This window comes from Myxocyprinus asiaticus, chromosome 8 (assembly GCF_019703515.2).
Source record: "Myxocyprinus asiaticus isolate MX2 ecotype Aquarium Trade chromosome 8, UBuf_Myxa_2, whole genome shotgun sequence".
NCBI lineage: Eukaryota > Metazoa > Chordata > Actinopteri > Cypriniformes > Catostomidae > Myxocyprinus > Myxocyprinus asiaticus.
Genome location: NC_059351.1, coordinates 4,025,893 through 4,052,366, shown reverse-complemented (window position 1 = coordinate 4,052,366; position 26,474 = coordinate 4,025,893). Strand labels below are relative to the sequence as shown.

At 40.0% G+C, this 26,474-nt stretch overlaps 1 protein-coding gene across 4 annotated transcripts; it reads left to right on the top strand.

Moving 5' to 3' along the window:
* Positions 1–26,474, top strand: LOC127445088 (lysine-specific demethylase 4C-like). 4 transcript variants are annotated; one of them, XR_007897928.1, is made up of 23 exons: positions 1–111; positions 1,621–1,796; positions 3,042–3,217; positions 3,480–3,594; positions 3,964–4,157; positions 4,298–4,347; positions 5,219–5,322; positions 5,443–5,580; positions 8,216–8,409; positions 9,245–9,411; positions 9,580–11,288; positions 12,262–12,373; positions 13,650–13,831; positions 13,944–14,163; positions 16,642–16,718; positions 16,866–16,921; positions 17,417–17,525; positions 19,695–19,883; positions 22,643–22,813; positions 23,184–23,303; positions 23,442–23,534; positions 23,784–23,868; positions 25,785–25,930. XR_007897928.1 is itself a non-coding variant. In XM_051704853.1 (22 exons), the coding sequence occupies exons 2-22, from the start codon at positions 1,656–1,658 to the stop codon at positions 25,947–25,949; spliced, it is 4,482 nt and encodes a 1,493-aa protein (XP_051560813.1). In that variant the 5' UTR covers positions 1–111; positions 1,621–1,655; the 3' UTR covers positions 25,950–26,474. The 4 variants fall into 4 exon arrangements, 3 of the variants coding, with proteins under 3 accessions (XP_051560813.1, XP_051560814.1, XP_051560815.1); XM_051704853.1 differs by lacking the exon at positions 23,784–23,868 and having other exon boundaries at positions 25,785–26,474; XM_051704854.1 differs by lacking the exons at positions 19,695–19,883; positions 23,784–23,868 and having other exon boundaries at positions 25,785–26,473.

Here is a 26,474-nt window from a genome sequence, read left to right as displayed (position 1 = left end):
ATTAAGTGAAGCAGACGTGAAATCGTGTGAGAAGAGCGATCTGTTATGAAGTAGAACAGCTGGGACATTTAAAGGGACCGAGCTGCGTGCCCACGATCACAGTATTCTAAGGTATTTGTTATCAATACACTTGATAGGTCGCGGATGTAATAAGAACACAGAAGTAGCTTTATCTAAACACTTTGTGCTCAGAGGAGAACGTTGACAGCGAGACTGTAATACTGGACATTTAATATGGTATCTCTGGCAGCTAATAAGCTAACTGTAAATAAACCAATAGGAGAACAGTAAATATGATATAAATCAGAACGCAGGTAGTCTGCATCTATGCGATTAGATTGTATGCGTGAATTTCATCCATAGCCCGTCTTTGCGAATTTATGTAATATGTTTTCTCAGCAGATTATGGGAGTGGGCCTGTATTATAAACTCATGCAACTAGACGCTTATCCTTTACAACAAGCCAGTCTCTGTCTTGGTGCATTGTGCATTAGTAGGGGAAGATGGGGAAGACGCCCCCCTAATGTTTTGTCATTGGAGAATAGTGATCTGTGACATTCTATTATTAAACGTTTTTATGTCTGTTTTTTAATGGGGGATCTGTGGACACAGTAAAGTACTTAGATCTTTGGAGTAAAAAAATATTGTTTTTATTTTGAAGTGACAAGATAAAGGTAAAGCTAGACCCTCGGGGTAAGACCCCCTCTCCATAGGAATTATGGGGTTATTGTTAAATACTTCCATGCATTAGATGTACATTTAAAACATATTCTCTATTACTTATAACCTAATAGGCTAATTGAGTGGAATTCAGTCTATATTCATAGTATTGCTATTATGACATGCCTTCGATTAAAAATATGGGTGTCTTTATATGTATATATTCATTGGCCTGCACAGTATATAATTCATAGAATAAGTTTACCTTTCAGATGAATCTCTTTTTCTGGGATTCTGTTATTTAATTTGCCTGTCATTGTTTAGTTATTCATTTATTCAACTAAATTGTGAAAATAAAAAATTACATAAAATATTTGATTTTATATTTTACTTTAAATTAAAAAAAAAAATGCATTACTAACAGTGATCTCAGATGTATTTTATACATTCTGTAAAAATCAGATGACACCTTGGACAAGTTTAACGTGGGGTGGCTTCTTGCCCCAGTAGTGGCCCCTTTTCATAATTTTTAACTTTGTGCTATGACAACAAAATTAACATGCTAAAAGTTTATCTATATATGTTAAAATGTAAAAGTAAATGAACATTGTTCTTAAGGGGGCGTCTTACCCCATCTTACCCTACTGAATTAAGCAATACATACGGCTGATTTACTGGGCAAATTAAATTAGAATAAAAGATGATGTAAATAAGCATAGACTGTTTGTTGTCATTGTCAGGTGATTTGTCAGTATGCATCAGGAAATCAAATCATTGTGTGAAAATAATAATAATGTCGCTAAGTCAGTCATTTTAAGGCATTTTAGTAGAAGCTGTTGTACTTTTGTAGCACCCAAACTTCTGAGGTATTTGGGCTGAACATGTCAAACTGTGTTGATTTTGCATATATGGTTAAAAATGTGGAGGGGAAAGATAAATTGCATGCCGTGTGCTCTGCAGGTAGAGCCTCTGGGAGGCAGGAGGGAGAGGTCAGGATGGCAGGTGTTGGGGCAAGTGCTGCTAACCCTGCCTGTAAGATCATGACCTTCAGACCTACCATGGAGGAGTTTAAGGATTTTAACCAGTACCTGGTGTATATGGAGTCTCGGGGAGCTCATCGCGCTGGCCTGGCCAAGGTGGGTGGGTGTGTGTGATGCTTGTGTGTATTTATGCATGTGAGCCAGACGTTCTTACAATGTGTGATTGTATGTGTTAAGAAAGTCACAGTTTATGTATACAGATTTTGCAATCTTCGTGATATGGTTTCACTCTTGATAGTGTACTGCACTGTTTGTATGCATAGTGGTTTCAGTCTGTGCACTTGAAGGGATAGTTCACCCAAAAATGAAAATTCTTTCATCATGCCATGCCAGATGTGTGACTTACTTTCTTCTGCAGAACACAAGTGAAGATTTTTAGAAGAATATCTCTGCTATGTAGGTCCATATAATGCAAGTGAATGTTGGCCAGAACTTTGAAGCCCCAAAAAGCTAATAAAGGCAGCATAAAAGTAATCAATAGTAATCCAGTGGTTTAATCCATGTCTTCAGAAATGATCCAATAGGTTTTGGGTGAGAACAGACCAAAATATAACTTTTATATTTGTACAGATCGCTAGATGGCGCCATCGCAAGTGTAATCAAGCTTGAAATCAAGGTTTATAGTGAAAAAGGAGTAACATTATGGTCTGTATTTCACATAAGACCAATTGGATTGCTTCTGAAGACACTGATTAAACCACTGGAGTTTTATGGATTAATGTTGTGCTGCCTTTATATGCTTTTTGGAGCTTCAAAGTTTTGGTTCCCATTCACTTACATTGTATGGATCTGCAGAGCTGAGATATTCCTCTAAAAATCTGCATTTGTGTTCTGCAGAAGAAAGAAAGTCATACACATCTGGGATGGCATGAGGGTGAATAAATGATGATGAGAATTTTCATTTTTGGGTGAAATAACCCTTTAATGTTGTTGCTGTTTTGGGATATTTCTGTCATCATTTAAATTTACTCACCTGCAAGTTGTTCCAATCCCGTATTACTTTCTATCTTCCATGGAACACAAAAGAAGATGTGGCAGAATTACAGCCTCAGTCACCATTCACTTTTGTTAGATGGAAAAAGATGTAATGAAAGTGAAAGATGACTTAGAGTAACATACTACCTAACATCTCCTTTTGTGTTCCACGAAAGAAAGAAAGTGAAACAGGTTTTGAATAACAACAGCATTTTCATTTTGGGGTGAACTATTCCTTTAAGTAAAGTGATTTTTTATATTTTGGAATTATGCTTCTGCATATTTCAAAAGAAATATGTTAACATCTGCCACCAAAAGAGTGCCCCTCTCCATCATTCTCACAGCAGACCTTAATTATTTTCACAGGTAATTCCACCGAAGGGCTGGATGCCACGTCGTAGTTATGATGATATTGATGATTTTGTCATCCAAGCACCTATTCAGCAGATGGTGGCGGGCCAATCAGGACTGTTCACCCAGTACAACATCCAGAAGAAACCGCTCACTGTGCAGGAATTTCGCAGACTGGCCAACAGTGACATGTAAGTCAAGTGACACACAAAACTGCATTACAGTATGTGTATGTAGTATACATTCTGTGTCTAGTATGCAGATTTTCAGTACATTTGGCTCCCTGTATATATGTCATGTAATTTACAAACCCTTTTGGTTTGGTCACCTTTGTTGATTTTAATTTATTGCTTTATGCATATGCTGGACTTCTGTCGTACTCTGAGTTTCATTTAAATGATGGTTACATATATTCGTTAAGTCCATCAGAAGATGTGTGATTTACCTACCCAGGTACTGCACACCTCGCTACCTGAACTATGAAGACCTTGAGAGGAAGTACTGGAAGAATCTGACATTTGTCTCACCCATCTATGGTGCTGATGTGAGCGGCACACTCTATGATGAGGTGAGATGCAGGCACAGCTCTGAACGCTCAGCGTTACATACCTCAAATGATGCATTTAACCACATGTAAGATGACTGTATGAATGCATATTTTATATGAATTGGCTAACTAAAGGTCAGCATATAGAAGCAAATATATTTCCCTGTGAAACTGTGGGGGGGGGGGGGGGGATGTCAAATGCATATTTTCATAATTGTGTTTTAGAACTGATAAATGTTTCTGGTTCTCTGTTAAATAACTTATTGTATATACCATGGAACTGAATGACTATCATATTACATGGAATACCCCCACCACCACCACCAACTTTTTTGTTATTGCTGTATTCGATGGTGATGGTTTAAATACTGTATGCCCCATTTATCTAAGGATATTGAAGAGTGGAATATCGGGCACTTGAACTCAATCTTGGACGTGATAGAGGAGGACTGTGGTGTGTCCATTCAGGGAGTAAACACGCCCTATCTATACTTTGGCATGTGGAAGACCAGCTTCTCCTGGCACACAGAGGACATGGACCTCTACAGCATCAACTACCTGCACTTTGGCGAGCCCAAATCCTGGTAAGACTCACTGTGCTGCGTTTTATTAGATGTATTTGTACATTGAATATAAGGTGTTATTTCTTCATCCACCTATCTTAAAAACCATACATTTTGCTATTGAACCACCATTTTATGTGAAAAATGTACAAATTCCACAGGTATGCAATCCCTCCAGAGCATGGGAAGAGACTAGAGCGTCTCGCTACAGGTAAAACTTTTACAGCAGTATTATTTAAAAAAAAAAAAAAAAAAAAAGTATAAAAAAATAGGAATGTGTATGTCACTAGAACAATAACTAAAGTTTGAATTCTAGAAATGTGACGTTTAACAAAACTGAAGATTTTTGTGGGATTTTTTTATAAACTTGTATTTATAAACAGCAGATTTTTTTGTTTTGAATTTTTGGGAGGTGGAATTAGCTGTAACAATTCAAATTATTGAATTATAGGTTCAAACTCCAAATACAAAGCTCTCACATTCAGATTTTAGAAATTCAGATCATAAAGAAATTTGGCCGAAGGTAAAGCAAAGCTGGGCTATTTACTTGCACCATTCAAACATTTAAGTCATTGATTTAGATCCATAAATGTGCTGCATAAAGATATCTTATCCTTGAAAGGACAACCCATACTGGTGAACCTTAATATTATTCAATTTTTGCATTTTATATAGCTAATCTACACCTAAGTATTTTCTTTGGGAGTTTAAAGTGCCTTTTCACCATTGGGCTGAACAATTCTAAGCATGGTGAGTTACGGTTATGGTTCCAGTTGCATTTCCGTTTGAGATGAATTCGGTACGGTGCGATTACAAGCCATTTTTGGCCTGGATTTCCATGCTGGTGGAATGCCTTTAGTATGCGGTGACTCATGATTGGCCACTTGCTCAGTCAGTCCATTCTAATCCTGATTTTGCTGCACCACTGTGGCAAAAGGAAACCATAACCGTGACAACGAGCCCGGATCAGTACGGAACGAAATGGCTCCGTCAGGAGAACTACTCGTCCCGATGGTGGAAAAGGCGCTTTTAGATTTTTCACTGTTTTGTAGTTGGTGTGATAAATGTTTCTTTGTCATTAGGTTTCTTTCCTAACAGCTTTAAAAGCTGTGAGGCGTTCCTGAGGCACAAGATGACACTGATATCCCCCTCTGTACTAAAGAAATACAGCATACCATTTGATAAGGCAATCCAGTCTTTTAGAATCAATTTTAATCATTTTAGTTGTATAATTGCTTTAAGAATATGGCTGTGGTTACTCAGTTGTCCTCATATAAATGTACAACATACTGATATATTATTTCAGATAACACAGGAGGCGGGGGAGTTTATGATCACCTTTCCATATGGTTACCACGCTGGCTTCAACCACGGCTTCAACTGTGCAGAATCCACCAATTTTGCGAGTATCAGGTGGATCAATTATGGCAAAGTTGCTACACAGGTACTCGGAGGCACTTTTAAACAACTGTGGCTGATAGTGTATATTGTGCATCTCGCAAACAGTTACATCTTTCATGAAACATTCATTTATAGCTGGTGAACTTTTGACACTCTTTTTGAGGAAAGTCTATTTTAATTATTTGTTGGGCTGTTGATTTAATGCGTTAATTCAGTGTGATTAATTTAATAAAAAATAACATGTTTAAAAAAATGTCGTGAAAAGGAATATTCCAACAACTGGAGCAATTCAAGCTTGAAGTACCACCTTCATGTTTTCAGAAGGGGGCAGTAAGCACAAATCCGGCTGTACAGGTAGCATGCAGCTTTACTGGCAACAAACCTCACATACGTACTGACAGCACCAGGTGAAGAGCACAGCTCCGAATGCAGGGGTCTCCAGATGAGTTTTTCTAATTTTCAAGCAACGTTTAACTTGACACAGCATCCTAAAATGCTGAGTATATGACACGACGCAACCAAAGTGAGATGCTCTAAAAGCGTCCGTCGGAAGCATGTGCATATAGACGCTTTCTTAGAAAAGTCTACCTCGGAGAGTTTGACGAATTCAATTGCAAAATGGATTGCTGTGGACTGTAGACAATGATATGGATAAACGGAAATAAACAATGAATTAGCTTCTGTAGCGGAAACGAATGAGATATAGAAATTTCTTTCTCTCCAGTATTACCCCGGAGAGGATTTTATTAAGCTTTTAAGGAAACTGAAGATAGTGAGCTGAGGTGCAGGGCTGCCCTGCTGGGTGTGGAGAGCAGTTCTAAGAGTGCAGGGTGTGGGTGATCGCCTGGCAGTCTTGGAGATGGGAGCCTCCGAGTTGGCTTCTGGAGTGGGGTTGATGAGGTCTGTGAGGATCTCTTTGGGAATGACCGCTCTGGAAAACAACAAAAGTAGCTCTTTAGCAATGTTCTTTGTTGCTTTGCAAAGAGGAATGGTACCGCGTTCCGGGTACCGCGTTACATAATCCATTATCACAAGAATGTCTGCCCGGGGCTACGAGCACATCGACAACGGTCCTACAAGATCCATAGCTATACTCTCGAAGGGTACATCGATGATGGGTAGTGGAATCAGGGGGGCCGGTGGTGGTTTTTGCAGAGCAGTGTGCTGGCACACTTCTCATCGCTGGCAGAATCTCAGAACATTGGTGTTCCAGCCTGGCCAGTGGAATCGATCCCGGATCCGTTGAGTTGTATTGTCTGGACCCAAGTGGCCTGCGAGGGGGTGCGAGTGTGCCAGTTCCATCACTGTCTCCGTCTTGGTCCGGGGGACCACTAAGAGCTGCTTTTCCTCACCCCCCCTGATTGTCATGCAGTACAAGAGGCTGTTTTAGATGATGAAATGGGGAGAGGGGTGAGGTGAAGGGAAGTTGGGTTTTCCTCCGATGGCTCAGACGGGGAGATCTTTCAGAAGGCCGTCATGGAGGGACTAGGCGCCCTGCCCCGCCTGGATGGTTAAGGTTTGGGTGTCTGTGGGCATGGCTTCATCCTGTGGCCCTGCCCTTGTAGACCGAGCCTCTTGTCATGCAGTACCCTCCATAGGTTGTGGCCCTGACAGATTTCTCCGGGGTGGTTGTGTCGTGAGAGCCCTTTGCTTGCTTGGCCATGGGCTGATCTGCGAGGAACCACAGGTGAGCGAGGCAGGAGAGCTGGGCAGCCTGGACTCGGACCGGAACACATGGGTCTCATGCACAATCGGCGAACCGCTTTACCACCCCACTCGAGCCAAAATCTCCATCTTGAGGGCATCATAATCACCCTTGCAAGCCAGCGACAATGCATAATAAGCTCACTGTGCCTACCCCGTTAGAAAGGGGGCAACGATGCAAGCCCAACCCTCACGAATGGCCACCATTTAAAATGTGTGGAGATAAGCTTCCACATCATCAAGCTCTGAGAGCTTAGTCAGCACACGGTGGGGCTTCTGTAGATTTTTTCGGGACTGGTGGGTGAGCAGGCGCATCTGCCAACAGGCGTAAGACCTCATGTTCCGTCCACTGATGGCTGATTGTGTGGAGAGGAGTTCTAAGAGTGCAGGGTGTGGGTGATTGCCTGGCAGTCTTTGAGTTGGGAGCCTTCGAGTTGGCTTTGGGAGTTGGGTTGGTGAGGTCTTTGTATGGGGAGTAGCATGATGGTTTCTAGGGAGCAGCATCCCGGGTTTCAATCTTCTGTGTCTGAAAAGGGAAAGCAGCTCACCTTATGCGTGGCAAAGTAGCATCAGTTGTCCCCAGTTAAGCTGCTCCTTCCTTGTGGGCGTGGTTTGTGCTGCTGCTACCTCCAGGGACAACGCTGAAAGAATAGGCAGCACGCCACACCTTCTAAAGCCACTTTTTATATTGCATAAAACATTCTGTACTTATGTGGCAAAATAATGTAATGTATTTTAAAGATCTGATTTATTATATTTATTACATATGTTTTATTTATAATTATTTAAACGTGAAAAGTTACAATTATTCAATCATATATTGAATAATTTTTATTTAGGGTCTTTTTTCTGCAAATATTGATACATGCGATTAATTTCATTAATTGCCATATTGTGTAATTCGATAATTTTTAATCTATTTGCAGCCCTAATTATTACTCATATATAACCTAATATGTCTTCTTCGCTTGCAGTGTACATGCAGTAAGGACATGGTGAAGATCTCCATGGATCCGTTTGTCAGACGATTCCAGCCAGACCGCTACCAAGTGTGGACACAAGGCAAAGATACATGCCCATTGGATCACACCCTGGCCACGCCCAGCACCACTCCTGAGCTGCAGAACTGGCTTCAGAGACGTCGCAGAAAAACACCCACTACCAAAAGGTATGAAACAGTTTACCAAACCAATGAGCTTTCAGGTATTTCAGGTACAAATAATATTCTATGCCAGCATGTGAATTGAAACGCATCTAGCTGTGCAAACTTGATTTCGTCATTGTGAAATGTATCAAGAATTATGCTTTGCATTCTCAGCGTTGCTGCAAGGGCTGCTATAGTAGGCATTAGCATAAACTGTCTTCTAATATGGTCTTCTTATATTTTCTCTTTCAGATCAACTACAGAGTTGGTAGCACAACAGTTTGATGAGAATCTTGCTTAAAAGTTAGATATTATAAATATGAACAGCTATTTTCAAATAAAGGAGATAGCACAGATATTTGAGGGTAACTCCTTTGCCCCCTTACTGAGTACTGAGGATTGTGAATACTTCAGTTATGCAAGAATGCATGTTAAGTGTGTATATTGGGACCGCACGCTTGCAACATGTTGGCCAAGCAATCAAATCTGCATTTGCATACTTGCGCATATTATATATATATATAAAAAAATACTACAAAATGCTACAAAATAATTAGGCATTTGAAATATTGTCAGAAACATACAGAGCCACATGAAGCCAAACATCCAAATGCTTTCTGTATCAGCATCATTATTGAAAAACATCCCTCATACAGAGATCAGTCTCTATTAGCTAGAAGTTTATACTGAACCACAAATTTTGTTAATTTACAAAAAGAAAATGCCATTTACTAAAAAGCTTAACTAAATACATCTATTTGCATGGCATGTTCTCTCATTTCATGGGGATTTGCCAGTCACAATCTAGGACAGTAGGACATCATTTCTTTTTTTGTTTTTTTTTTTGGTCTATCAACAGTCTCCACTACCCACGCACATGCTCCAAACGACTGAAAACAGTGGACACCATGTCAATGCAAGGGGTTGGTCATAGGAGCAGAAGGGTAGCTTTAACATCAAGAGACATGGAAGAGGAAGACCCAGTGAAACCCCAGAAAGAATTACAGTGCTCAAGCGAAATAAAAGGCTGGTATCTTCTCTTTCTTACTCAAAATTTGGAATAGGGCCCTTTTCTTAGTTTTGGCTTTACACATTTCTTTTGCCAGTGTAGAATTACTTTTACTCAAATAAGTGCCACTTAAGACAATAAGTAGCTTATTTGATTGTTTTACCTTAATGTTTGTCTTTATTCAGGGCTCACTGGTCCATGTCGACAAATGTGTGTCGTTAAGGTAACAAGAGTGGAGAGTGATTTGTTGGCCCAATCCACCGGAAAACTCAAAGAATCTTCTCCTGAGCAACCCGCAACCCCTCCACTGACCATCACATCCAGTGATGGTCACACCAACTCCCAAGCATCTTTAAATTTAGAACAAGGTCAGGTATCCACAAACACAAGCTCCATCGCACAGCTTGGGCCTGAACCATCCTCAGAGAAAGCCATCACTATGGATGTGACTCTTGACTCACAAAATACTGCTGAATGTTCAAATCAAATATTAAAACCAAACTGTGCATCTGCCTCCGAAACAAGTGCACCTTCTATTCCTGTGACTCATTCACCGACACTTAACTCCAGTGGTGCTGCTGTTTTATTTTTGGAATGTGATTCCCAACAAGCTAAAATTGAAACCGATGGGATGGCCACCGATATCTTGACTGAGAGTGGTATCGACACATCAGCACTTTACAAAGAGCAAAGCTCAATCTGTCTATACTCTGAAGACTCTGAACACAAGATAACCTCTGGAATGCAGCAGACTACTCAATTTTCCGAAATGCCTCTTCTGACGCCTGAGCTCACTGAAGAGGAAAGATTCAATCCTCAATCTCTTGCATCTGAAATGCCCTCACTGACTCTCGCTGTCCGACCTGACAGTCAAAACACTAGCGTGACACTGGAAAAATCACACTCACCTGTAATAACATATGACATGGGGACTTCTTCTGAAAGCACCTGTCCCAATTGGCCAATTACTGAACCCCTAGAAGGTGTCAGCCTACAGGACTCATTCCCAGCCACTTGTATAGCAAAAGCTGCATCTCCTTCATTGGTCACACAATGGGAACCACCAGAGAAGAAGTCCAGACAGGAAGGACATGAACACACACTCCCATCCGCAGAACAAAACACTGTGGACGCGCACTCTGCTCAATTTAAAATTACAACTAACAGACATTTACAGCTCTCTACAGTAGCAGAGATGGATTTTATATATGCTCACAACTCTGCAGTGATTGATAATTCATGTCCTCCCTCTGTTTTATCAGACAGAGAGAACAAACAAACTTCTCTATGTCTTGAAGAGCAGTCCAGCTCTCTCACCTCGTCCCCAAGCCCTTTTGTGGATGCTACATCCTTTACTTCCACCATTTGGAAAAACCTCAGCTCCCAGAATCCAGCAGTGCTGATTGAGAGCTTACAGCCTGAGCTGGTAGTGGGTCTTAACAAAGGTGAGAGCAATCTCACAGGCTATGCCCATCACACACTGCCCTACACCATGTGGTCCTATTCAAGCTGCCAACAAGACAAGTTTCCTGATTCTCTAAACTCTTTGCCATGCACCCAGGTATGGGGCAACCTGGAACCCAGCTCCATGCCATGCTCAGAGTCAGAGATGACATCAAATCTACCCCCAGATCTGAAGCGGCTGAAGATGGAAGCAGCTGAAGCTTGTGAGCTTGTTGAGCAGTCTAGTTCTCAGCAACTTCGGGAGGATGAGATCAAAGGCCAAGAGTATTTTGAAGGTGCAAAGTCAGAAAACGATGGGTCAGTGAGCGATTCGGATTCCTGTGAATCTGGAGATAAATGCGTTGACAGCAGCAGTGAATCCAGTGAGGAGAATGCCATGAGTGACCCTGAGTTTGTGGAAGGTGGTCTGGAACCAGGGGAAGTCTGCTCAGTAAGTCCTGGTTTACATTGTGTCCTAACAAGGCACAATGCAATAAAACAAGAGGCAAAAAATCCTCTCTTCAATATGGACCCTTTTCACAGACTGTGATGACACATTTCTATCTTATTTAGCAGCCTAAGTCTAGCAAATGTTTTTATATTTTCAACATTTATACTTGTATTACTCTGGCATTAATTACAAAAAAACTAGTCACCACTTCTGCGATGGGGTTTCAAATACAGCTGCTGAGGGAGTGAGAGTAAATATTTCTCTCTTCTGACTGTCGTAGTCCATCTCTCTCTATGTTTTTCCTCCTTTGGAAAGCCATGAAAATAGTGGATTTTTTTAATCTTTTGCTTTTGGGGAAAATGGGAATGCAAAAATAATATTTGCTTTTGTCTCTCATTCACTACTATATAAGTTTACCCTGCTATAGTTTACTTCTGTATTCTAAACCTGGAAATGGAAAAGGGTCCATTGAGCAGAGCTTCTGTCCTAACCTGCCACGACTGCTACAAGTTATGTTGCCATGGGAAGCCACACCCAACGTAAAATCTCATTGGTCAAAACAACTGCAGTATGCATAGTATACATTGTATATTAAATATGTTGTGATTGTTTGGTTTTATCCGCATTTTCTCTTTTAGTGTGGACAGACAAATAGCTTCACTGGAAACTTGTTGCATTGCGCCTGGTTAGGACACAGTGTTATATAGAGTTCACTATGAAGTGCATTAAGTGCTTAACTGCTGTTCACACCTTCCTTTCCATCACAATTTTACCCTCAGTCTTTAATCTCTCTTTTTCTTACTTATACGCTCATTATAATAAGAAGCTTTATTGGCATGATAAGCAGAGCTTTAATTTGACTGACACATGTCTACACACATGCAAAATAGAGGTAGCAACAGTATTCTATGTTTGTGCAAAGTGTGCTGTCTCTCTCACTGACCTCCCTTCTATCTCTCTCTCGCTCTCACAGTATCACATACAAACTGTTAAGAAGACCACCAAGAGTTGGCGTCACCCCATAAGAAAGCCCACCGCAAGAGCAGTTCCCAGTGCAGTGAAACAGCAGGCTACCAGTGATGATGGTTAATGTTTAACCATTTTAGTTTTCTATGCAACTAAATTACGAGCAACACATTTGGGGATTAGGGATGTGGATCTTAAAGGGATAGTTCACCCAAAAATGAAAATTCTCATCTCATTTACTCACCCTCATGCTATTCCCGATGTGTATGACTTTCTTTCTTCAGCAGAACACAAATGAAGATTTTTAGAAGAATATCTCAGCTCTGTAGGTCCATACAATGTAAGTGAATGGTGACCAGACCTTTGTAGCTCCAAAAATTACATAAGGGGAACATAGAAGTAATTCATATGACCTCAGTGTTTAAATCCACATCTTCAGAAGTGGTATAATAGGTGTGGGTGAGAAACAGAAACATTTTTAACTCCTTTTTTTTTTTTATCTAAATCTCCACTTTAACTTTCACTTTCAGATGTGAAAGTGAAACTAAACAGGCACTATGTGACTTTCAGATGTGAAAGTGAAAGTGGAGATTTAGAGTAAAAAAGGACTTAAATATTGATCTGTTTCTCACCTACACCTATTATATCGCTTCTGAAGACATGGCTTTAACCACTGGAGTCATATGGATTACTTACCTGTTACTTTTTACCTTTTAAGTGATTTTTGGAGCAACAAAGGTCTGATCAACATTCATTTGCATTGTATGGACCTACAGAGCAGAAATATTCTTCTAAAATCTTCATTTGTGTTCTGCTGAAGAAAGAAAGTAATACACATCGGGAATAGCATGAGGGTGAGTAAGTGATGAGAGTATTTTCATTTTTGGGTGAACTGTTCCTTTAAGAAATGTTAAGTTCTGGTTCCACTTCCACCTAACAATTCCAATTCCTTAATGATTCTTTTAGTTTGTTTGAGAAATCACATAATTGGTCCTGTAACAGTACTATTTTGGTAACATACAGTATATAAAATATAATTATATATGACTGAAGACAGAGTTTTTAAGTCTTAAGTCTCGGAACAGATTTTTAAGTCTTTTTGACTGATTCATTAAAAAGAACCAGCTCATGATCGGACTACACTGGTCATGCTATACTGTATGTTTGTTGTGTGCAACCGGCAAGGACAGAGCAATATAAAGATTTGTTGTCTGTTTATTGTCTGTGTCTCTTATTTCATGGTGCTCAGTCTTTCTCTCTCAACACATTGTATTCAGACACAATTCATTGTACTGTGGCAGCAGCAGTTCTTGAAAAAGATTTTACTTTTCTTCTCATTTTAATAGAAGTTGATGTGAGTAATTGTTCATTTATTTGTGTGTATGTGTGTCTTAGAGACCATAGAGGAGAGCTTAGCTGAAGAAGATGAGCCAGAGACTGAGGAATGGGCAAAGCCTTTAGTGCATCTGTGGCAGCACAGGAAAGCTAATCTACAGTATGAAAGAGAGTACAACACAACTGCAGCTAAAACCGCTCCACACTGTGCTGTCTGCACTCTCTTCATGCCATACTATCAGGTAACTCGTGTTGACAGATACTGCGCAACTATAGGTACTAATCTTTTGTATATGCATTATTTAATGTGACATAAAAGCATTTATTTCAAAGTCTTGTTTTATTTTCCGTCAGCCTGACAATTCAGAGGAGAAAAGACACGAAGTCTTAATGAGTGCTGCTTCGGAGTCACATGAATCGTGTCTACAGGAGTTGGGCTTGAGATCGCGACCCCTGATTCCTGAAATCTGCTTTGCATACCAGGAGGGTCCATGTCCCTTGAATACACTTCTGGAGGAGGATGGATCCAGTCCACTTGTGACCTGCAACAATTGCTGTGTTCAAGTTCACGCCAGTACGTCTATAGCTATGTTTCCACCAAAGTTGCGAATGTAGTTTATGCGAAAAATCTGAATATTGCTAAAACAATGTGTGAATAAAGCTGCGTTTCCATCCCATGTGTTCAAAGGAACAAAATCGTCACATCCGGGGAAACTATAGCTTCTGTGACTCTTATTTAAAAAATACTCGCAGTTTAGAACACGCAGAGAAAACACTCTAAAGAACTTCTGGGAGCAGTATGTGTGTGCGTTCCTCCATCCTTATGACTTTCCCTTGCGGATCTTTAAGATATTTTTCAGAAGTGTCAATAAACCTGCTCTTTGGCATAGAGAATTTGTATTCTACTTATTTACTCCACAAACTCTTTGGATTTATCAGGACATCATTATTTCAGAATGACCAGAGCAACATTTCAGATGCAATGATCGGTCTACTGTTTAGTACAGTTATGAACTAATTATTCAGTCACATGAATTTTTTGATGCACATCTTGTATTTATTTATTTTTTCTACCCTTTTCTCCCCAATTTGGAATGCCCAATTCCCAATGCATTCTAAGTCCTCGTGGTGGCGTAGTGACTCGCCTCAATCCGTGTGGCGGAGGATGAATCTCAGTTGCCTCCACGTCTGAGACCATCAGTCCGCGCATCTTATCACGTGGCTTGCTGAGCGCGTTACCACAGAGACGTAGTGCATGTGGAGGCCCACGCTGTTCTCCGCGGCATCCATGCACAACTCGCCATGCACCCCACCGAGAGTGAGAACCACGCATTATAGCGACCACGAGGAGGTTACCCCATGTGACTCTACCCTGCCTAGCACTCATTCCAATTTGGTTGCTTAGGAGACCTGGCTGGAGTCACTCAGCACACCCTGGATTCGAACTCGCGACTCCAGGGGTGATAGTCAGCGTCAGTACTCGCTGAGCTACCCAGGCCCCCACATCTTGTATTTCTAATAAATTCCAAGGAGTTTATTTGACAAATGTGTTTCTGTCATAGTTTGTGCATTTCTTCTTATCGAATAAAAAAATGTATCTACCTCAACTGAGCAAAGAAGTTTTTGATTCGCATTCTAGAGATTTTATTTGCATCTTGGTGTTTCCATCCATTGGTTTTGATGCGATATCCCAAAATGCGCATATAATACGTGGATGGAAACCTATCCTATGAGATCACTCAGCACAATAATATTAATGAATGCACAAAATGTATGTTGGTGTTCAGTCATACTGTAAATGATTAGGCCCGTGTAAAAAATATTGTCTCAAAATCTTGACTTCATAACATTCTACATGACTTACAATGGGCCTCTGCAGGTACCTTAAAGCATTTCTTTTTATATTTGTTTGATTAAAGTTTTTAAGTGAGATTTAGTCTGTTTGGATAATGGGGCACCAATAAATGTCAAATGAAAGGTTTCTTAAAAAATGGCCGAATCAAGTGACTCGAAAGTAGGTTTCAAGATCAGTGGTCCATTCCTACAGGCACATTTGAAATAAGTAGCCTAACCTATGGTCATAACTGATTTTGAAAAATGAAATATTATTGAATTAGTGGTGCTTGTTAAGTCAAGCATCACAGTTACTATTGCTCACAAACTTCGTCATGTAACTTGTCCTGCACCATTCGGACATAAATGAAACCTCAAATTGTGCAGCTTATCAAGGAGAGGTGTGCTATTAATTTTCTAGCCTTCAGATTACATAATATATCATAGACTTGAGAGCAAACTCTTTTTTTTTTGAATGGGGCCAGTAAGCAATCACCCAGAACCATTTAAAAGGTTAGTTCACCCAAAAATGAAAGTTCTCTCATCATTTACTCACTCTCATGCCATCCCAGATGTGTATGACTTTCTTTCTTCTGCTGAACACAAATGAAGATTTTTAGAAGAATATTTCTGCTCTGTAGGTCCATACAATGCAAGTGAATGGGAATCAGACCTTTGTAGCTCCAAAAATCACATAAAGGAAACATAGAAGGAATCCATAAGACTCCAGTGGTTAAATCTATATCTTCAGAAGTTTCTTTCACATCTGAAAGTTAAAGTGGAGATTTAGAGGGAAATGACTTAAATATTGATCTGTTTCTCACCAACACCTATTATACTGCTTCTGAAGATATGGATTTATACACTGGAGTCTTATGGATTACTTTTATGTTACCTTTATGTGATTTTTGGAGCTACAAATTTCTGATCACCATTCTCTTGCATTGTATGGACCTACAGAGCTGAGATATTCTTCTAAACATCTTTGTTTGTATTCTGCTGAAGAAAGAAAATCATACACATCTGGGATGGAATGATGGCGAGTAATGATGAGAGAATTTTCATTTTTGGGTGAACTAACCCTTTAAGTTCATGGGGTAAAAACAAACCCATTTTTTCACTGGTATTAAAAAGTGATTACTCATATTTCATTAACTTTAGCAAAGTACTAGCTTTCTTTAGTAAAAGGAGAGAATGTAACAGTTTGGTTGGTCCACAGGTTGCTACGGTGTTGCTGCTCATGATGTTGGCCCAGTGTGGACATGTGACCGATGTGTAAGGGGAGACTTGGCAGCTGTACGTAATCATTCAATCACATTTTCTGTATCGGTATCGCCCATTTAAAAAAACAAAACAAAAAAAATTAAAACCGAAAAATTTAAATTGTGGTTGTTTTACAGTTGCCGATTTACTATGTTTGTGTGTATGTGTGTGTTCTAAAAGGAATGCTGTTTGTGTAACCTGAGGGGAGGTGCATTAAAAAGAACTGCAGATGACAGGTAATCTCCCTCATTTAGTGCCCTTAAGGAGATGGTTCACCCAAAAATGAAAAGTGTGGCAGCATTAACTGAACCTCGTGATTTCCCAACCCGAATGACTTTATTTCGCTCGTGGAACTCAAAAGGAGATGTTAGGAAGAATATTAGCCCCAGTCACCATTCATTTTCTTTGCATTTGTTTCCCCATGCAATGAAAGTGAATGGTGACTTAGGCTAACATTCTGCCTAATAATTCCTTTTGTGTTCCACAGAAGGAAAGTCATTCTAGTTTGGAACTACTTGAGGTTGAGTAAATAATGAAAGAATTTTGGGGTGAACTATCCCTTTAATATGAATATAGTGTTGTAAATGTTGTATTACGGTTTATACAAAACAGCAGAAGATTGAGCATACTTTTTACAACCATTCTTTAGTAACTAAAAATAGACATATTAAGGCCAGTGTTCTTAGATGTAGTGAAAGCAGCAAGCAACTGATGAATTTTACATGCTCTAGATGGGCCCATGTGATGTGTGCTGTGGGTCTCCCTGAGGTGAAGTTCATTGATGTAGTGAAGAGGGCTCCTATTGACATCAGTGCCATACCTGTACAGAGATATAAACTGGTGAGTTACAAGCACGCACAGACACATCAGTTGAAGTCAGAAGTTCACATACACCTTAGCCAAATACATTTAAACTCAGTTTTTCACAATTCCATTTAATCATAGAAAACATTCCCTGTCTTAGGTCAGTTAGGATCGCTATTTTATTTTAAGAATGTGAAATGTCAGAATAATAGTAGAGAGAATTATTTCTTTCAGCTTTTAATTCTTTCATCACATTCCCAGTGGGTCAGAAGTTTACATACACTTTGTTAGTATTTGGTAGCATTGCCTTTAAATTGTTTAAATGGGTCAAATGTTTTGGGTTGCCTTCCTCAAGCTTCTCACAACAAGTTGCTGGAATTTTGGCCCATTCCTCCAGACAGAACTGGTGTAACTGAGTCAGGTTTGTAGGCCTTCTTGCTTGCACACGCTTTTTCAATTCTGCCCACAAATTTTCTATCGGATTGAGGTCAGGGCTTTGTGAAGGCCACTCCAATACCTTGACTTTGTTGCCCTTAAGCCATATTGCCACAAATTTGGAGGTATGCTTGGGGTCATTGTCCATTTGGAAGACCTATTTGCGACCGAGCTTTAACTTCCTGGCTGATGTCTTGAGATGTTGCTTCAAAATATCCACATAATATTCCTTCGTTATGATGCCATCTATTTGTGAAATGCACCAGTCCCTCCTGCAGCAAAGCACTCCCACAACATGTTCATGCTACCCCTATGCTTCACGGTCGGGATGGAGTTCTTCAGCTTGCAAGCCTCAGCCTTTTTCCTCCAAACATAACGATGGTCATTATTGCCAAAAAGGTCAATTTTTATTTCATCAGACCAGAGGAAATTTCTCCAAAAAGTAAGATCTTTGTCCCCATGTGCACTTGCAAACTGTAGTCTGGCTTTTTTATGGCAGTTTTGGAGCAGTGGCTTCTTCCTTGCTGAGCAGCCTTTCAGGTTATGTAAGTATAGGACTCGTTTTACTGTGGATATAGATACTTGTTTACCTGTTTCTTCCAGTATCTTCACAAGGTCCTTTGCTGTTGTTCTGGGATTGATTTGCCCTTTTTGCACCAAACTACGTTCATCTCTAGGAGACAGAATGTGTCTCTTTGCTGATCGGTATGATGGCTGCATGGTCCCATGGTGTTTATACTTGAGTACTATTGTTTGTACAGATGAACGTGGTACCTTCAGGCATTTGGAAATTGCTCCCAAGTATGAACCAGACTTTTTTTTTTTTTTTGCTGAGGTCTTGGCTGATTTCTTTTGATTTTCCCATGATGTCAAGCAAAGAGTCACTGAGTTTGAAGGTAGGCCTTAAAATACATCCACAGGTACACCTCCAATTCAGTACACCTCCTATCAGAAGCTAATTGTCTAAAGGCTTGACATAATTTTCTGGAATTTTCCGAGCTGCTTAAAGACACAGTTAACTTAGTGTATGTAAACTTCTGACCCACTGGAATTGTAATATAGTCAATTAAAAGTGAAACAATCTGTCTGTAAACAATTGTTGTAAAAATTACTCGTGTCATGCACAAAGTAGATGTCCTAAACGACTTGCCAAAACTATAGTTTGCTAATATTAAATCTGTGGAGTGGTTAAAAAATTAGTTTGTGTATATAAACTTCTGACTTCAACTGTATATACACATTTATAGACACACACAACATGATTCCCCTGGATCCCCATTTGCGATGTCCACCGACGTTCCCCGGCCAAAGGTTGTTCACCAACAAGGGAGGTGCACGTGTAAACACCTTTTAAATTGCGTGAAACATTGAAATAAATGGAGAGGAGTGGCATGGAATTACAGTTCATGAAATGTCCAAAAATGAGCACATTCTACTAAACGGAAATTGCATGGTTGTATGCATGATTTTATGCACTGGTTAGTAATGGGCATAGCAGAAATAGCCAAACTCTTTAATTCGATGGGAGTGTCCCCATACTTTTTGCCATATAGTGTACAGTAGGTAGCCATGTTTACAAAATTGCAGACCAAGTTTCAATTTGTGTAAATGCGTCTAATAGTCCATTAAAGCTGAGCATTTTAATGTCTCAGTTTAGGACTAAAAAAAAGTTTAAAAGAACTGTACTCTACACATTTCAATTTTAAGACAGTTTCAAAGTCTTGACCTTCTTTTATGTGTACTTTGTATACTCTCTCTCTCTGTCTGTAGAAGTGTATATATTGCCGTAACAGGATAAAAAAGTTCTCTGGAGCGTGTATTCAGTGCTCATGTGGCCGTTGCCCCACCTCTTTCCATGTCACCTGTGCTCACGCTGCTGGAGTGCCTATGGAGCCTGATGATTGGCCGTATGTGGTTTTTATCACCTGTCACAGACACCAATCACGGAGCTCCAGTGCTGTGAGTATACTCACTGCTGCTGTACTTCCAGAACAATCTGAGAACCACTTACTGATTGGAAATGATCAGATAAGTTCAATTTGTTACAGATTCTGTACGGACCCTTTTCACATTTCTGGGTTTAGAATGTGGAAATAAACTATATGCAGGGAAAACATCTATAGTGGTGAATAGAGACCACAGAAAATATTAGTGTTGTGTTACCGTTTGCTCCAACATCAAAAGAAAAAATCCACTATTACTTTTCCACGAATTTCAACAAAGAGGAAAAAAATAGAGAGCGATTGGATTACGACAGAAGAGAGAAAAATGCCAAATTTACTGTCACTCCCTTAGCAGCTGTATTGGAAAACTCATCATAGCTGTGGTAACTAAATTTTTTTTACAAATAATTCCAGGGTATTGTAATACAAAGTAAAATTGACTTTGAAAAATTAAAGAATTGAAAATATAGGGTGCCTGGGTAGCTCAGCAAGTAAAGACGCTGACTACCACCCCTGGAGTCGCGAGTTCGAATCCAGGGCGTGCTGAGTGACTCCAGCCAGGTTTCCTAAGCAACCAATTGGCCCGGTTGCTAGGATGGGTAGAGTCACGTTGGGTTAACCTCCTCATGGTCGCTATAATGTGGTTCTCGCTCTCGGTGGGGCGTGTGGTGAGTTGTGTGTGGATGCCGCGGAGAATAGCGTGAAGCCTCCACATGCGCTAGGTCTCAGCGGTAATGCGCTTAATAAGTCACGTGATAATATGCGCGGATTGACGGTCTCAGACGCGGAGGCAACTGAGATTCATCCTCTGCCACCCGGATTGAGGCGAGTCACTACACCACCATGAGGACTTAGAGCGCATTGGGAATTGGGCATTCCAAATTGGGGAGAAAAGGGACAAAATCCCCCCCCCCCAAAAAAAATTTTTTAAAAATATAAAAAAAGGTTTGCTAGTTTCACGCTGCTAAATAATGTGGAAATACGTCATCACTGTCTGTGAAAAGGGTCCACTGACATGCCATCTGTCTCCTGACAGTTTGACTTGGCCTGCTGTTCGACTTTATCATCTTCGATCTGTTGCTGTTCTTGTTTTCAGACTTGGGCTTATTCTGTTATAAAACAAAAGAAAAGAGTCATCTTGCATCTTTGTTGCGTTCAATTCAATTGGTTTTCAAATGGTTTTGCAAACTCTTCATTCTGCTTAAAAATAAATCACTCTAAAATGTCAAAAGTGCAATCATCAAGGATAAAATTACATATGTTTCTTAATTTAAATAGATGTTACCAAAAAGTTATTTTTTTACTAATCATACTTTTAGACATAAAAATTCTTTTGTTTTACAAATATAATGCATTATATAATTTATGATGACATTTGACAACTTGAACTAACCTTGCAATGTTAGTTAATAATACAAAATGTATTTACTATCTGAAATTTTTAAGACACTTGCTGAGCTTGACACAGGATCATGAGTGTCTACAGGGGTCCTCTCTATGTCATGTTTTGTTATTTTTCTGTCACATGGCACTGGCAACAAAATGGTTTTCTGCATGTTGGTTATACCACACTGACTTTAATTCTGTAGACAAAGTTTTTAAGTACTAATTGAAAAACCAAAACCATTTCACTACAAATTTTTCTGTTGTAGGAATAATAATAAAAGATAATGCCAAGATACTTTTTTCTCTAGATGTCAGACTTAGATGTTTGAGCCTTTTTTTGTCTTGGTTGCGATCTTGGGACGGTTGACATTTTTAACTTGACCCCACAAACATATCAAAATGTAAAGAGGCTTATTAAAGTCAGTGTGTAGATTTAGCATACTTCAGCACAGAAAACGTTCTCACAAATTTTTACAACAGGTGTGTATGCACATTCATTTGTTCTTACCCTTGTTCTAATGTTAATGCACCCGGATTAATTTAAATAAAGGACCATGCCCAGAGTTAGTAATTTACATAAAACACATGCAAACCATCTCCATATAAGGGCTTTCAGCACCACCACATTTGTAAAGTTGCAAATGTGTAGAGAAAGATGCTGAAAAAAATCACACTATAAAACAACGCAGTACAGCATTACAATTTGGAATGATTTTATAGTATGTACCACTGTAGATGTTGGATAAACTTGGAGCACTGCTTGTGCAGGAGCATTTATCTGTGCCTCATCGACCACATGTTCAGACTGTGCATGTGGTTCATAATGCAGTGCTCAAAGTGAAAAGTAATCCGTGATGTTTCTCCCCTTTGCTGCTTCGCCTGATCGATTTGAGAACAGTACAACCTATCGGCACCTAATAAGATTTAGAATTTCTGCCATTACTGTGCATGGAGCATGGCCAGAATAAGGTAACAAAAAAACTTCGAGTGCCATTGCGATGTTGAGCTGTGCACAACATGCTAAAGCCATCTGACAAACCTTTTACGGGCTGTGCATTCAAGTGCATCTAACAGCTCAGAGTATGTAATTTGTGCGCTTTTCAATGTTCAATATTCAATGTTTATAAGAACAATAAGACTGTGATTTTTGCGTACACGCGGTTCCTAAATTTCTTCGTAAATTTCAGCGCGAACTAATTGATTAATCAAGATTTCTGCATCAAAATGTCGAAAATACATGCATGCACAGTTAGTGAATGAGATCCAATATCTGTATGAATTGCGTTTATATAATGTATTTTTGCATACATTTTTAGATCAGGCCACTATAACTGAGTGTCATGTCATTGAACTGTTAACAACAACATGATTTTTTATTTCTACCCTCAGAAAGTGAAAGTGAGCAGAAGTGAGTTGGCAGTGGGCCAGACAGTGATCTCCAAACACAAAAACCTTCGTTACTATAGCTCTCATATTACCCAGATTACAGCGCAAACATTCTACGAGGTCATGTTCGATGATGGCTCATTCAGCAACGATACGTTCCCTGAAGACATTGTGGTGAGTGACTTTATCACTGCTAATTTCATCATGTCTTATGAATAGCCTGTGGCATGTTTTCAATGAACTGAGGCATACAAACAAACTTAAATATAATGCAAGAATGGGTATCTATATCTCATAGACCCCATTTACACCTTCTATTAAGATGCGTTTTGGGTTATCCGTTCATAAATGGACAATGCTAAGAACAGGTGTACTGCAAATGGTGTCCAAAACATTTTGTGATCGGATCACAAAAACCACATACAGAGGTCTTCAAAAATACATGTAACCTCACTGCATTTGAGATGGAAATGTTAATCCGTCCTGATGCATCACCTGTTCTCACCTGCTTTCTGAGTGGAATATATTCACCTGTCCATTGCAGAGCAGAGATTGTGCCCAGCTTGGGCCTCCTGAGATAGGGGAAGCTGTCCAGGTGAAGTGGCCCGATGGACTTTTTTATGGAGCCAAGTACCTTGGCTTTAACACTTCATTTATGTACCAGGTACACACAAACTCTCACAGCCATATTCTTTCGATGCCTTCTATTTGAATGTCTGTTCAAGACAACCTGAAAGTTTGTTCCAGGTACTGCTACTCTACTAATCATCTATGGTACGTTCTGAATTTTTGTATGTGCAAGGTTGAATTTGAAGATGGATCTCAAGTGTTGGCAAAAAGGGAGGATATTTACACACTGAATGAAGATCTGCCCAAAAAAGTCAAAGGTCGTTTGGTGAGTTCTTGCATAAAAAAATTTATCCAGTTCACCCAAAACATAATTTTGGTTTCATTTACTCATCATCATGTTGTTCCAAACCTGTAGGACTTTCTCTCTTGAAACACAAAATGAGTTATTTACCTCATGCGACCCTGCGTCCACATGTGTGGATGTTGTATTTTGGCTTCGCTATACACAACGCATAATATGAATGAATTAAAACCGACTGAATACTGTTCACAAGACTCTACACTGTCATTTAAGGGTTAAACTTCTGCCGCACCATGTCATGTGACGTTGATTTCAGTGAAGCGCTGCTACGGGCGCTGGACCAACAAAAGTGCCTCTGGTAAGAAACCTCTAAGTTTTATGATTGAAACCTGTTTGGTTGTAAAGAGCAGTGTTTCTAAACTCAGCAAAAAAAGAAACGTCCTCTCACTTTCAACTGCTTTTATTTTCAGCAAACTGCACATGTGTAAATATTTGTATGAACATAAAAAGATTCAACAACTAAGACATAAATTGAACAAGTTTCACAGATATGTGACTAACAGAAATAGAATAATTTGTCCCTGAACAAAGGGGTGGCGGGGGGGGGGGTCAAAATCAAAAGTAACAGTCAGTATCTGGTGTGGCCACCAGCTGCATTAAGTACTGCAGTGCACCTCCTCCTCATGGACTTCACCAGATTTGCCAGTTCTTGCTGTGAGATATTACCCCACTCTTCCACCAAGGCACTTGCAAGTTCCCGGACATTTCTGGTGGGAATGGCCCAAGCCCGCACTCTCCGATCCAACAGGTCCCAGACGTGCTCAATGGGATTGAGATCCGGGCTCTTCGCTGGCCATGGCAGAACGCTGACATTCCTGTCTTGCAGGAAATCACGCACAGAACGAGCAGTATGGCTGGTGGCATTGTCATGCTGGAGGGTCATGTCAGGATGAGCCTGCAGGAAGGGTATCACATGAGGGAGGAGGATGTCTTCCCTGTAAAGCACAGCGTTGAGATTGCCTGCAATGACAACACGCTCAGTCCGATGATGCTGTGACACACCGCCCCAGACCATGACAGACCCTCCACCTCCAAATCGATCCCACTCCAGAGTACAGGTCTCGGTGTAACACTCATTCCTTTGACAATAAACGCGAGTCTGACCATCACCCCTGGTGAGACAAAACCACGACTCGTCAGTGAAGAGCACTTTTTGCCGGTCCTGTCTGGTCCAGTGAAGGTGGGTTTGTGCCCATAGGTGACGTTGTTGCCAGTGATTTCTGGTAAGGACATGCCTTACAACAGGCCTACAAGCCCTCAGTCCAGCCTCTCTCAGCCTATTGCGGACAGTCTGAGCACTGATGGAGGGATTGTGTGTTCCTGGTGTAACTCAGGCAGTTGTTGTTGCCATCCTGTACCTGTCCCGCAGGTGTGATATTCAGATGTACCGATCCTGTGCAGGTGTTGTTACACTTGGTCTGCCACTGCGAGGATGATCAGCTGTCCTTCCTGTCTCCCTGTAGCGCTGTCTTAGGCATCTCACAGTACGGACATTGCAATTTATTGCCCTGGCCACATCTGCAGTCCTCATGCCTCCATGCATTATGGCTAAGGCATGTTCACGCAGATGAGCAGGGACCCTGGGCATCTTTCTTTTGGTGTTTTTCAGAGTCAGTAGAAACGTCTCTTTAGTGTCCTAAGTTTTTGTAACTGTGACCTTAATTGCCTACCGTCTGTAAGCTGTTAGTGTCTTAATGACCGTTCCACAGGTGCATGTTCATTAATTGTTTATGGTTCATTGAACAAGCATGGAAAACATTGTTGAAACCCTTTACAATAAAGATCTGTAAAGTAATTTGGATTTTTACAAAATTATCTTTAAAATACAGTGTCCTGAAAAGGGGAGTTTAGTTTAGTTTGATATGCCGCTTTAAAAAATCCATTAATTTTTCTGATAAAGATGGAAAAAAACAATGAAATGGTGACTGAGGCTAACATTCTGCCTACCATCTCCTATTGTGTTTCATGGACGAAAGTAAGTCATGTGGGTTTGGAACAACAGTAAATCGAGTAAAATATGACAATTTTCATATTTGGGTGAACTATTTCTTAAAAAACAGACACTTTGTTGTATTTCCATATTTTGTTGAGTTGTGTTTCTATGTTTGTTGAATATGAATTTGTGGGCGGTAAATGCTTGATTATTGTTAGTTTTCTGCATGAATCTATTGGTGATGTGGTTGTGATGTGTGGGTATACATTTGTGCTTTGCAGTCCACGGCTTCCAGTATGCGTTTCGAGGATGCATTTTTCACTACACAAGGTGAAAGGAAAAGGCGACGTACACCAAATTCTCGGTTCCAGACAGATTACATCGCCCATATCAACCCTCGAACCTTCACCAGAGCCTCAGAAATGTGCAACAGCAAAGCCAACTAATGGAGAAATGGAGTCCTGTTAGAAGTCCACCTAAATACAAAAGGGACTGTTTTCAATTTGATAAAGATTGTGTATCATGAGACCATGATTTTGAAAAGCTGCAGAAATACTGTGGTCTCGTATGTCAGGGACAAGAATGTTTTTCTAAATTAGAAGTATTTCATGTTATATTTCAGGGGTTTTTCTAGCCTCCAATGGTATGCTGTAGCATTGTAATCTCACAACCCCCACTCTCCACCTCCAAACACTGACTAATTTCTCCTGCATGCTTGTTTTGTAAATGATTTGTCTTGTGCCAGGCACCATTCCTATTCACTAACACTACTGAGCTTAAAACAGTATAAATGTCAAATAAAAAAGCTGCTACTGATATCCAGCAAAGCACATGTCACCTTTTACTTAAAATGTTCATCAAAATTCTTTATTTATTTGGGGTTTTTTTTCTTTCTTTTCCAAATGGTGCTTAAAGCTGTTGAAAAGAATTAAAGATATGTATGTTTTCTTTGTGATCTGTGGTTTGATCTC

What these genes read in the sequence shown, in the direction of transcription:
- LOC127445088 (XM_051704853.1), top strand. Translation starts at nt 1,656, where the DNA reads ATGGCAGGTGTTGGGGCAAGTGCTGCTAACCCTGCCTGTAAGATCATG. An exon ending in ATCGCGCTGGCCTGGCCAAG is followed by an intron (nt 1,797 to 3,041) that starts GTGGGTGGGTGT and finishes TTATTTTCACAG; the next exon opens with GTAATTCCACCGAAGGGCTG. An exon ending in ACTAGAGCGTCTCGCTACAG is followed by an intron (nt 4,348 to 5,218) that starts GTAAAACTTTTA and finishes CTTTGTCATTAG; the next exon opens with GTTTCTTTCCTAACAGCTTT.